The 13,364-nt window shown below is 39.5% G+C and overlaps 1 protein-coding gene across 1 annotated transcript; it reads left to right on the plus strand.

Moving 5' to 3' along the window:
• Positions 1–2,917: 2,917 nt before the first annotated feature.
• Positions 2,918–12,852, plus strand: kdelr3 (KDEL endoplasmic reticulum protein retention receptor 3). Its single transcript, XM_088325970.1, has 5 exons — positions 2,918–3,286; positions 6,852–6,952; positions 7,202–7,360; positions 7,440–7,692; positions 12,098–12,852. Exons 1-5 carry the CDS (start codon positions 3,196–3,198, stop codon positions 12,139–12,141), a joined length of 648 nt encoding a protein of 215 aa, XP_088182096.1. The 5' UTR covers positions 2,918–3,195; the 3' UTR covers positions 12,142–12,852.
• The last annotated feature ends 512 nt before the right edge of the window (positions 12,853–13,364 follow it).

Below are 13,364 nucleotides of genomic sequence, written 5' to 3' on the forward strand. Positions count from 1 at the left end.
TTATTCATATTTAATTTCTTTTGTCTTTTATTAGCATATTTGGTATTGGAGTATTTCAAAAGTAATTGAAAGTAATCCAGTTAAAGTAACCCTACCCAACCCTGTGTATAATGTATACCCGACATGAAGAGCAAGGCATAATAATATACTTTTGAAATTCCCATCAACACAACTTCCACATTCAATACGATTTAAAGAAACATAAGCAGACATTTTCCTCAACCTCACAGTATTCACGCATAACCTCCTCATTGCCAATCCTTTTACAACACCTCCTTCAATGAGTGGGGATGTCGGAGTGATTCTGCCATGGTTTTGGGGGATTTTTTGGGGTGCTTCTATAAGAGACTGTAAACGTTGTAGCTTTAGAAAGGTGGTAAAGATAAAAACCTAAACATGAGAAAAAGGTCAAATCTGGGAAAAAATGATCCCAAGAAACTAAATTGAGCTGATCTGAAAGAAAGAGAGAAAGGACAAACATAACTTTATGGATAAATAATTGTAAAGTTATTCATGAGCAAAAAAAAGAAAAACAACCCCCTGATGAATCCCACGATGATGAAAATGATGGCGGACAATATGAACAATATTAGATGGATGAGAAGGATAAAGAGGAGACTTGACTCTCTGTATGTATAAATAGAAGTTAATCAGGTCTGGTTGACAGATTAGTTGCCATAACCTTTATCTTAGCGTGAGGTCAGATTGGTCCACGGTGTGTCTTCTCGGGTGGATGTTTGATGCCTCAGTCTGCACATTTGTCTCAATATTCACTATTATTAGGATTATTGCTATTATTATTATTATTCGTCCATCCATTATCTGCAGCGCTTATCCTCAGTAAGGTCGCAGGGGTGCTGCAGCCCATCCCAGCTATCTTCGGGCAGTGGGCAGGGGACACCATGAACTGGTTGCCAGCCAGTCGCAGGGCACACAGAGACAGACAACCATTCACTCGCGCACTCACACCTCGGGCAATTTGGACCGGCCAGTTAGCCTGACATGCTTGTTTTTGGAATGTGGGAGGAAACTGGAGTGCCTGGAGGGAACCCACTCAGGCACAGGGAGAAGAATTCCATTCGGGAGGCTGCACACTTTGGGGCGGTGCGCTAACCACCCAGCCGCCATGCCAGCCTATTATTATTATTACTATTATTATTATTATTATTATTATTATTATTATTGTTATTGTCCTTCTTTCCCCTGATGTATAAGAGCATTTATAGCCCTCTGTTTTAGTTTCGTGACATGGTTGACACTGACCTCACTTTTTTGTTTTAGCCAAAGTAATTGTTTTATACATGTGCTTGTTTTTTTACAATTAAGATATCATCGACATTTTAATTTGTTGTTCTGTTCATTTTCTTTCAATTTTCATATTTACCATAATTCGAAATCATATACCGTACATACTGGCTTCTTTGCTTTTTTCAGGTGGACCAATTTACTTATTAATGTGTAAATGTTAAAAAAAAGAATATCTAATAATTAAGGATTCAAAAGGAATACATAACAGAAATGGGAGTTTTTTGGGGTGGGGATAAAAATTTGTTTTTAAAACTGGTTAATTTACGATAGTGTACAGTAGTTCACTAGTTCCAAAAAGTTGTCTGTGAGATTAAAAATAAACATTAGCTCAGGAGGCACAGCGCTCGTCTTGGGATCAAAAGATCGTAGGTTTGAATCCCGGCTCCTCCGTGTTATATGTCGAGGTGTCCCTGGGCAAGCCACTGAATCCCTAATGCCCCTAATAAGCATGTCGGCGCCTTGCATGGCTGCATGGCCGCTATTGGTGTGTGAGTGTGTGTGTGAATAGGTGAGTGTGAAGCACATTGTAAAACGCTTTGGGAGGTCTTCATTGACTTGAAAAGCGCTATATAAATGCAGACCATTTACTTAAGAATGAAAACTTCATATTCAAATAATTCAAAACATATTATTAAATGAAATCATTATTGCAGGAAAATAAAACTCCTGAAAAATGATTGTTAATAAAGATGGCCTCTCTTTAAAACCATTAAATATAATAGATTTCAGAACATTAATAATTGATAGTTATTTTCTCATCTTACTGTATTTCTTCTACTTTTTAAAGCAAAGTTGGGCAGCCAATTCTTAAGATAAGCAAAACTACTCAATATGTAACATGGCATATCATTTTGCTTGATTCGTTATTTTAAAGTTTTTATTTATTCGCTAGTTAATTGTTAAAGGGGAAAATTATTTTAAACTTAGCAAAACTAAAAAAATTATATACCTATACTAACGACCAACCGACCCACCTACCTACCTAATAATAATAATAATGATAATAATAATAATAATAATACCGGTAATAATAATAATAATAATACATTGTATTTGGAAGCGCCTTTCAGGACACCCAAGGTCGCTGTACATATGAGTAGGACACAACAATAAACGAAGAGTAAAACAAGAGTAAAACAAGCTACCTACCTACCTACCTCCCTACCCACCAACCAAACTGCCTACCTACTTACCCACTAACCTGTTTACCTACCCACCAAAAAAACATGCCTACCTACCCACCTACCCACTCACTAACCTACCTACCCACCCACTAACCTACCTACCTACCTACCTACCTACCTACCTACCCACCCACTAACCGACCTACCTACCTACCTACCTGAAAGCCCGCCAGTCTATCTATCTATCTATCTATCTATCTATCTATCTATCTATCTATCTATCTATCTATCTATCTATCTATCTATCTATCTATCTATCTATCTAGTCTTTTTTTCGATAAAAAATCATTTATGAAATGTTACACATTAGATTAAGTTTTTTTCTTCATTTCTATATGTCCAACAAAAACAAACAAGTTTAAAAGATAAATACTTTTACTTTGAAAACAAAACCCGGAAACCTTTATTTTGTCACTACTGTGAATTGACAGGCTTTTACGGAACTGTTGCGTTTGGCATTAGCCGGGGCCACGTCACCCCCTCTTGCAACAAACTTCATTTCACGGTTGCACGGTTTATGAGTAGGATTTAATCATTTTTTGAGTTTTTTGCTATCAAATTGGCACCTGCATCGACGGTCTAGATTGTCATCAAACAGGGTTTGGGATTTTTGATTTTGGCCTTTTTTAGCGCGAGGGTTTACACCCATCGCATTTTCTTCCGTCCTAATATCAAAATTGTAATTGAACTGTTGTAAGACAAAATGAACGTGTTTCGTCTGGCTGGCGATGTTTCTCACCTGGTGGCTATCTTAATTCTCTTACTAAAGATCCACCGATCCAAATCATGTGCTGGTAGGTGGTCTTCTGGAATTATAATTTGTACTCTAGGATTCTTAAAAAAGTAGTACAAAGTGCGATGAATGTGTCATATGGCTGTTTTAATTCATAACCCACCAAAAACATGCAAATGAAAGAAGCTACGTGTCAGTTAGCGTACCGATTTGCTTCCTCTACAAGTTTCCCTTTCCACAGCAACGATCGGCATTATTACGTGTAATAATAGATAGAATAGAATATACCTTTATTGTCATTGTTACAAAATGGGTTAACATATTGTGACAACGAAATTGGGCATGACACTCCAGTTTTACACATTCACAGTGAGGTATGAGCCAAGAAAATAAAGGAACAGAGAAGATAAGGTTATAAAACAAGGGGGATAAGGCTATAGTTATAATTTACATGGTATTTACACAAGAAATGTCGGCATGTGGGATGTTACATACAGTGTTATCGTAATATCGTTGGTATCGTAAGGGTTGTGCAATATTGCATTTGGTGCAAAAGTCATCATAGTGCAAAAAACATAGTCAGCATATGCATTGGTGCAAACATAGACATCATAGTGCAGAAAAAAAGAAATGGTCAGACATTGTGCAAGGTGAGCAGTAAACGTAGTGCAGTCGACATGTGCAAGAACATAGACATGAGTACCATTATATTGTATGAGGTAGTGTTGGCACGAGTTTTCAGTTTTATTGTGCGGTGTCTGTTTTAAGCAAACATAGTGCAGTCAGCATGTACGTGAGTAACATTTTACATTCGTGTGAGGTAGTTTTTTGCAAGAGTTTTCAGTTTTTTGTGTGGTGTCTGTTTAGGGTGGTAATGGCTGTGGGGAAGAAACTGTCTCTGAGTCTGTTTGTTTTTGCTTTGTGTGACCTGTAGCGCTTGCCGGAAGGCAGCAGGTCGAAGAGGTGGTGCCCGGGGTGAGAAAAGTCCTTGATGATGTTTTCTGCTCTGCTGAGGTAGCGAGAGCAGGCAATGTCCTCCAGACTCGGCAGAGAGCAACCGACGATTTTCTGGGCTGTTTTGATGATCCTCTGGAGCTTTTTCCTGTCTGCTGCTGTGCACCCAGCATGCCACACCGTAATGCAGTATGTTAGGATGCTCTCCACTGTGGCTTTGTAAAAGGACACCTGCAGCTGCTGTTTTAGATTATTTTTCCTGAGCAATCTCAGGAAGTGCAGTCGCTGCTGGGCCTTCCCTACCACCGCTCTGGTGTTTGCAGACCAGGAGAGGTCGTCGGAGATGTGCACACCCAGAAATTTGAAAGAGTGGACTCTCTCTACACAGTCTCCTTTTATGGTGAGTGGTGCTGGATTCCTGCTATTCCTTCTGAAATCCAGAATCAGTTCTTTTGTTTTTGTGGTGGTTTTCCGAACACCACGTTGAAAGTGACTCACCCTCATCCCTGTATGCCGCCTCGTCCCCTTCAGAGATCAGGCCGATCAAGGTGGTATCGTCAGCGAACTTAATTATAGTGTTTGTGGGGTGGGTCGGTGAGCAGTCGGAGCTGTAGAGGGTGAAAAGAAGGGGGCTCAGTGCACAACCTTGGGGGGAGCCAGTGTTCAGTGTTAGGGTGGGAGAGACGTGGGTACCGAGTTTCACCGACTGTGGGCGGTTGGAGAGGAAGTCCATTATCCAGTGGCAGATGGAGGGAGAGAGTCCTAGGTGTGCAAGTTTCTCCACCAGGATCTACGGGATAATGGTGTTGAAGGCTGAGCTGAAGTCCAGAAAGAGCATTCTGACGTAGCTCCCCCTGTGGTCCAGGTGTTTCAGCACGGTGGGAAGTGCTGTGTTTATGGCGTCGTCAGTGGAGCGGTTTGCCCTGTAGGCAAACTGATGGGGGTCCAGTGTGAGTGGCAGGGAGTTTTTGATGTGCCGGGACACTAACCTCTCGAAGCACTTCATGACCACAGGCGTAAGAGCGACAGGCCTGTAGTCGTTGAGGCTTTCCACTGCTGACTTTTTGGGGATGGGAACGATGGTGGAGGTTTTGAGGCAAGGTGGGACGGTCGCCTGTGACAGGGACCGGTTGAAGATGGTGGTGCAGACCCCAGCCAGCGGATCGGAACAGTCCCTGAGTACCCTCCCTGGTACTCCATACGGGCCAGTTTCCTTCCTGGGGTTTATGGTTTTCAGCGCACGCCTAACTTCGTGCTCCTTAAATGTGAGGGAGTTGCTGCTGGTTGTTGGTGGGTGTGATGTGGCTGTTTGTGGCCTTCCAGCTTCAAAGCGAGCAAAGAACTGATTAAGGTCCGCAACTAGTGAAACCTCAGCCTCAACAGTTGCCAGGTTGTGGCCTCTGAAGTTGGTGATGTGTTGAAGGCCCTGCCACATCCTCCTCGGATCATTTCCAGCGAAGAGGTGCTCTATCCTCCTTGTGTAGGCTGCTTTTGCTTTCTTGATGCCTCTCTTCAGGTCAGCCCTGGCCACCCCGTAAAGAGCCTTGTCTCCAGACCTGAAGGCGGTGTTGCGGTGTTTGATAACTATGAGCTTCTGACTGTAATTTTTTGATCAATAAAAAATTAAAGTTAACCTAATTGGCCGTTAAACACGCACTTGTCCAGCCGTTGAAATATCAATACCACGTGTCTTTTTCTCAAAAACAAACTCTCTCGCTCTCTGTCTGTCTGTCTGCCCGGCGGTGCTTCTCTCCAACTTTCAATTGAAACAATTTAAATTGAAGATATATTATTTTTATATCATTTTTTATCCTGGCCTCTTTTAAGTATTTTATTACATATTGATCATGGAGTACCATGTCCAACATCGTTATAAACAATGTTTACTACGTTGTTATCAATGACAAGAGAATTCAAATTCCAATGATAGTTCCAAAATTAAAAACGGCTCGTTGAGTATGTAAGTTACTTTAAAGGAAAACAAATCTGTGGTTTAGCATACAAATCAAGTCATTGTTGTTGGCCACAATTTTGTTAGATGTACTAGTTTTTTGACAAGGAGTTATTTTGTACACAGGGTTCGTATAGGTGCTTTTAAATCCTTAAAAATGCTTGAATTTCAATGTTGTGTTTTCAAGATTTAACAATTGCCTGAATTTTTGGTGAAGTGCTTGCAAATGCTTGAAATTGTTTCCCAAACAAGCCTGCTTAAAAATTGCGCTGACACTGCTCTGTGGTGGCTTTGCTTTGCCATTGCATTTGTTTTTCCTTCATGATTAACTGCAGCTGCCATTAGTTTGTGCGGCATTGACCTATGAATCCTCATCGCCCCAAGGGAGTCGCGCCCAAGAGGACAGGTGCATGCTACACCTAAACAGGGCTCTATGAAATGTGTATTGGATCAAGGATTAAGGATCAATTGTGGGCAAATATTATGCAAAGAATTAAGGTAACGTTTCTTAGTGGTAAATTGTAATGGAAGAACTTATTGTTACTGAAAATGTAAGCTACATATTACTGTATTTTTACCCAACACCCCAATGGGGAGAGAATTGTCTCAAAGACAAATACAGTATAGTTATGATTTTTGACTAATGTTTGCAGCATGTCAATTAAAGCGAAACAAAAATTGTATCTCTGGAATTAACCTCTCATTGTTTTTCTGTTTGTAGGCATCTCTGGAAAGTCTCAGGTTTTGTTTGCGCTCGTCTTCACTACCAGATACCTTGACCTGTTTACCGTATTCATTTCTCCTTACAACACAGTCATGAAGGTAACTTGTCATCGCTATAACCATATTGAATTGCCATTGCCACACACGTATTGGGGGGGTTAAAAACAGACTAGGTGATTTTCAGCTTTTATATACTCATTTTATTTTTACAGACTTTCTCCAATTTTTATTTAGGAGAACCTACACAATTTCTGGTTGATTAATGACTTAACCCCCCACTGTAATTGAAGAAAAAAACAAGTTAGTATTTCAAATGCCATCATTGTCTAAGCTCCTTTGTGCTTTTAGGTTGTGTTTTTGGCGTTATCCTATGCCACTGTGTACATGATCTACATGCGCTTCAGGAACACCTACGACTCTGTGAATGACTCATTTCGTGTAGAATTCCTTTTAGTGCCAGTTATTGGGCTTTCACTACTGGAGAACTACGCGTTCACACCAATGGAGGTAAACAAACTTTGCTTCCGAAGAGTGAAAGTCCACAAAGTTGTAATTAAATGATTTGTGTTCAAATGTTTCCACACAGATCCTTTGGACCTTCTCAATCTTCTTGGAGTCTGTGGCGATAATGCCGCAGCTCTTTATGATTTCCAAAACGGGCAAAGCTGAGTCCATCACCACCCACTATTTGTTCTTCCTTGGCCTGTACAGAGCCCTTTACATTGCAAACTGGGTGTGGCGCTATCACACGGAAGGCTTCTTTGATCACATTGCCGTGGTGGCCGGCATTGTGCAGACTATTTTCTACTGTGACTTCTTCTACCTCTATGTCACAAGAGGTGAGTTTAAATGTTCGAGTTCAATTTTGATAAAACATCAATACATACAAGTCATATTGAATTGAATGGTCTTTATTCTCATTGATATAGACGTTGTGAAACGACATCTGCAACGAGATTATACATGGCACTCCAGGGTAAACATGTAATAAAGACTCTTAAAGAGAAAACCAAAGACTTTCAGGATAAATTGGCAAATTATTTACAAAGTAGTGCTTGACTAGCCTACGTAAAAATAACAGTGTAATAAAAGAATAGTGCATCATAACAATTGTGCTTGGAAAAGTAGTGCAATAACATTTAGCAGCAACCCCAAAATTTCCAGCAAAAGCCGCATATACTTTAAAGTCAGGGTGAAAAAAATACAAAAATCTTTATTCATAAAGCACTTTTCTACAATAAAACGTGAACCAAAGTGCTGTTTGAATACAATTGTTTTCTTCTTTAAAAAAAAAAAAAAAAAAAAACAAACAAAAACCAATACCCTATTCACATCCTAACATTATTGATTCCCTTTACTTCAGTTGCAAAGTGCAATGGACTCTTTTCACAAGAGCTCCTGACATATTTCCACTAAAATTCAGGTATGCTTTGAACTTCCGGATTCATTTAATCAGATGATACAGGACATCTTTTAGCTTAATGTACCTATCGCGATATAATCTAAAATCTCAACGGCCTTTGTGTCGTATGTCTGGCAGCTTGTGGCAAACGTTTTTTCACAGCTTTGACAGGAAACTTATTCCTATCTTAGTAAAGTAAATAGTGGCACCAACTTCAGCTTTGCTTTTTTGTATGTAGGCCGTCTGTTTACTTATATTGGTTAAAAATGTGAACACTTTTAAAAGTATGAACGTCAAAGCAGGGAAATAAATCATTAGTCGACAGTAACATGAAAATTCAAACAACCTATTCTTGTCGAGTCAAGTCATGTTTATTTGTGATGCCCTTAATCACAAGGAGTCTCAAAGGGCTGCACGGACCACAGAATATTGCAAATTTAAGACTACACAATCCCCTAATCTAAAACCTACATGACGGCAAGAAAAAACTCAAAAACCTCAACATGAAGAAAATGAAGAAACCTCGAGAAGGAACTGCAAATTCTTAATCTTAAAATAATTACAAATTACTAGTAAATCATTCATATTCATTGCTTATTAATCCTAATATTCCATTTTTTATTTTATTTTTCTATTTTAAGTCTTTTATTGTTCTAGAGTACCATGTCTTGAAATGAAACCATTTCAAATAGGTAATCAATGTTCGCTTTGTAGCAGTGAGGACTGTGTGGTAGGTTCGTTATCATCTGTCAGTGAAAAGCCATATTTTTGAAGGTGGGGGAATTCTTATGTGTAAAATTAATACAGAAAAAAAACCCGTCATTAAACCCTCTACTAAAATATAAATGAATGTATTTCCCGTTTTTATTTGTGCACTGTATAACTCACGCTTGTGTATTTTGTGTCTAGCGAAGGTTCCCCAACCCCCATCCCCTGTCAACTTTTTGTTATATCGCCACAATCCAGGCTTCAAACTTGAGGCTAAAAAACAGAAACATATTTGATTCAGAATTAACAACAAATGATTTCGACATTTCATAGTATATTTACCACAGAAAAACTGAAAAGTAGGTTTTGCATAAAAGTTGGCCCCTATCCTTCTCAGCTCAGCCAACTGACGCCAGAAGTGCCCTGATAGCTTCTAAATGATCCGATGTCAACCTAAATGACAAACAGTGCACTTTTGTGTCATTACGTCTCGGTTTAACTGCACCTGCTCTATGATGGGCTCAGAGGTCTGTGAAAGGAGACACGGGAGAGCAGACAGCATTATGCAGATTGTAGACCAAAGAATATACCAGGCCGTTCCGGGATTAAGTTGTTGAGAAGTTTAAAGGGATACATGGGATACAAGAAAATTTCACAAGAATTACACATTTCCCAGAGCACTGTGCGAGCAATAATAACTCTTGATCCTATCGAGCCTTTGTGGAAATATCTGAAAAATGCTGTGCACAAATAATCACAGTCAAAACTTTAGGAACCTGAGCTGTTTTGTAAGGAAGAATAGGCAAATACTTCTAATTCAAGATTTAAAACTTGGCGACATACCCAAAAAGATTTGTGGCTGTGATCGCAGCAAAAGGATGTGTACAAAGTATTAACCTCGAAGGGGGCCAATACTTTTGCAAACCTTCTTTTCCATTTTTAATTTGTTAGCACAATATAAAATGTTGAATAGATTTGGTGTCTTTCCAGGATTGTGTCTCACATGTTGTTAAATCTTGGAAAACATTTTGAGTTCAGTATCGATATCTTTGAAGCCTGAAATGTGGAAAGATGTCAATAAGGTCTTGGGGTCCAACACTTTTGCATGGCACTGTGATGTATAATATTTTGTCAACGTTTTCTCGGCTCAAATAAGCAATGTAAAAGACAAACGTTGAATGCGCATGGCCATGATAAAAATCATTTATTGACCACGTACACTGTAAAACACAATACCAAAGTGCAATTTACAATGTTTATAAAATGTCCTTCAAAGTCAGATTGATCATCAGATACACCAGAAATTTGTTTCCCTTTTTGTGCTCTTTTAGTTATATTTATATCTTTCAGGACAGCCCTCTTTTTTTCTCCTCCAACATTTGTTTCATGTACAGTAAATTCTCAGCTATCTTCTCAAGTTCCGTGAAGGTCAGCATAATGAGAAATTTTAAGCTTGAAAGTGGCGGCATATGCAGAATGTTTCCTCTTCGAGTTGCCATCTAACGCGTAGCAATATGTAATTAAAACTATGAAGACTGATTTGAAACTTTATAACTCTAGACATTGGTAATAGCGCAAAACAGCAATCTAAGTTCTTCTTCAGCGTGGGCGAGGAAAACAATTAAGAGGCGCCCCTCTTCTGTGCATGAGCCATCAAGAAATACATTGTTTATTTTAGAACGTTCCTAAAAGGGATAAGGAAATTGTTACTAAAAATAAACAGTAAGTGTCTTGTGGGTCGAGAGGTATGGTTGCGTTCGTTGATATTTTCGAATGATCAATCATTGCGCAAATACAGTAATATACTACCGAAAGACCTTGTGTGTGAATCACAATCAAACTTTGAGTTCGTTTTTGTTACCGGACACCAGGGCATACAACTGTGAAAAGTTGCCTGCCCAGTTATAAAGTTGCCTACCCCATGTTTCACAACTTAAAAGACAATAAGACGACTAATGACCAAAAAAAAGACTGTTGCAAAGTATTACGGATTGATGATATATAATATAACCGAACAACACTTTCAAATTAAGTTTATTATAAATCTACTAACATTCATTGCATGTATATGACATCGCTGTTTTCCAACTGCCATCAGTATGTACCGGTATTTACTCATCTTCATTCATGCAATGTTTGCGTCACGTTGTCTGCTACAAGCCACGTGAACTCCTCTTTCCACAATGCTTTACGTTTATGTTTTGTAGCGTCATCTATTTTGTTAGCTTCTTTTGAATATTTCTTCTAGGGCTGAGGTTTTGGCCTGATTCCTAACCACCTCTCAATTTTTCTTGTGTTCTCTGTGCGTCTACTTTGGAAAATGACATGCAAAATCATGCGACCTTATAACATTCGAGAGAGTCCGGAAGCACAAAGTTATTCGATGCAGGCTTCTGATTGGCTGCCGAGTATGCAAATTGCCAAACGAACCAAAATTTCCAAACCGAATGAAAAGCAAACGTTTGATTTTAAAAAATATATAATAAAATAACGAATACTTTTTTTTTTCCATGAAAAATTGGTCGGCCATCCGGGCGGAGACGTTTTGTAAGTTGTACGTCCGACGTAAAAGATGCACGCCCCGGGGGTCCGGGCAGATGTTATTTCAGACACTGGTTATATCGGAATAAATATTGTAGGTTATCCTGGAAAGTCCTACTCAAATTGAATTATGTTACACCGTGTTTGTATTCCACGCGATAGGCCCCCGGTTCTAGACCAGGTGGAAACACATGTTAGCCTGAAGAGGGATGGGTGCCACCACGCTGTACTTGCCTAAGACACACCACAGGAAATTGTGCCCCTACGACCTAGTGGTTAAGGGATCCCCCACCCAACCAACAATGTTGCACAAGGTTATTGTAGGAAAATTCTATATTGTAACTGGCCAAACTAGTTTGCTATTAAAGAGACCAAATGAAGCGCAATAAGTGATAACTCCCGGTGCTTCTTGAACCCGGGGTATTGCTGGAAATCACACAGAAAGATACCACTGATCTTTAAGGCATGACACGTCTTTATATTTGACTGTAATTGACAGTTCATTTGTTTTCATACGCGGCAGTCCATAATGCCTGCCTTCCTTTTCAAATATTGTTGTTTTTTTTAATCCTTGTTTTGTCATTTCTGTCCAGTCTTAAGAGAACAAGGAAAAATGAGCCTGCCGATGCCCGTCTAGTCGCCAGCCAGAACACAGTAACCAGACCCCTCAAATCGACTTTTCTCCATCTGTGGGGCAGACGAGCCGGCATTCCGTCGACCCTAACGAGTGCTTTACTTTGAATTTGATTTCTGACTGTCTGGTACTTATTTTATGAGTTGGATGTGTACAAGTTATTTGGTGTGGTGTACTTGCGGCCACATTACGCTATACGGTGCAAAAGCGACACTAAAAATGTCTTCTTTTTTTTTTTTTAAAGCAACCTTGATGTGGGAAATTTTGCAAAAATATATATGCACATGTTTTCTAACACTAGTTTCCTAGGTTTTTTTTATATGATCTGAAAAAAGTCAGATTCATTGTTTAAAATCGACTCCAGTCTACACTTTAAGATACTCAAATATGATGGAGTCATATTTTTCATTACTGAAAAACATTAAAAATAATGTTTGATAAGTTTACTGAATGATAAAACATGAAGTGCCTTATTCCAACTTGGAATTATGAAACACTCCCTTTTTACTATAATCCTGTACCTTTCCCCTTTGTTTTCCAGTATGTCAGTTTTTTTGTGGTTTCTTTGGAGAATGTATTACTTCGTGGGAGTTAAAGGGCTAATCAGTTTGGTTGAGTATAAGCCAAAACGAGACTTACGAATATGCATCCAATGCAAGCTATCAGGATTTGTTATTCCTTCAAATGTTTAAATTAAATTTGAAATCATTTATAGCTATTGCATTTATTGTGATCTGTGAACACCTTGAGTACATTTTATTTGAAACTTTGAGTCATGTGCCGCATTGATCCAAAAACATCTGCACAGGGGCCAGGTCGGAGGAAAAAAATACCTACCATCCATCATCTGCACCGCTTATACTCAGTAGGGTCGCGGGGGTGTTGGAGCCCATCCCAGCTATCTTCGGGCAGTAGGCAGGGGACACCCTGAATTGGTTGCCAGCCAGTCGCAGGGCACACTGGGACAGACAACTCACTTGCTCATTCACACCTAGGTACAATTTGGACCGGCCAATTCACCTGACATGCATGTTTTTGGAATGTGAGAGGAAACCGGAGTGCCCGGAGGAAACCCACGCAAGCACTGGGAGAACATGCAAACTCCTCAGAACTGTGCCGCAAGAGCGCTAACCACTGCGCCGCCGTACTGGAAAAAAATACCTGATCGATGTATTAATTTTTTTATATCCCGATAAAGAGTCTTAAATCTGATACCTCGGCAGTAC

Source organism: Urocampus carinirostris, chromosome 1 (assembly GCF_059441175.1).
Source record: "Urocampus carinirostris isolate Australia breed hairy pipefish chromosome 1, RoL_Ucar_1.0, whole genome shotgun sequence".
NCBI classification, from domain to species: domain Eukaryota; kingdom Metazoa; phylum Chordata; class Actinopteri; order Syngnathiformes; family Syngnathidae; genus Urocampus; species Urocampus carinirostris.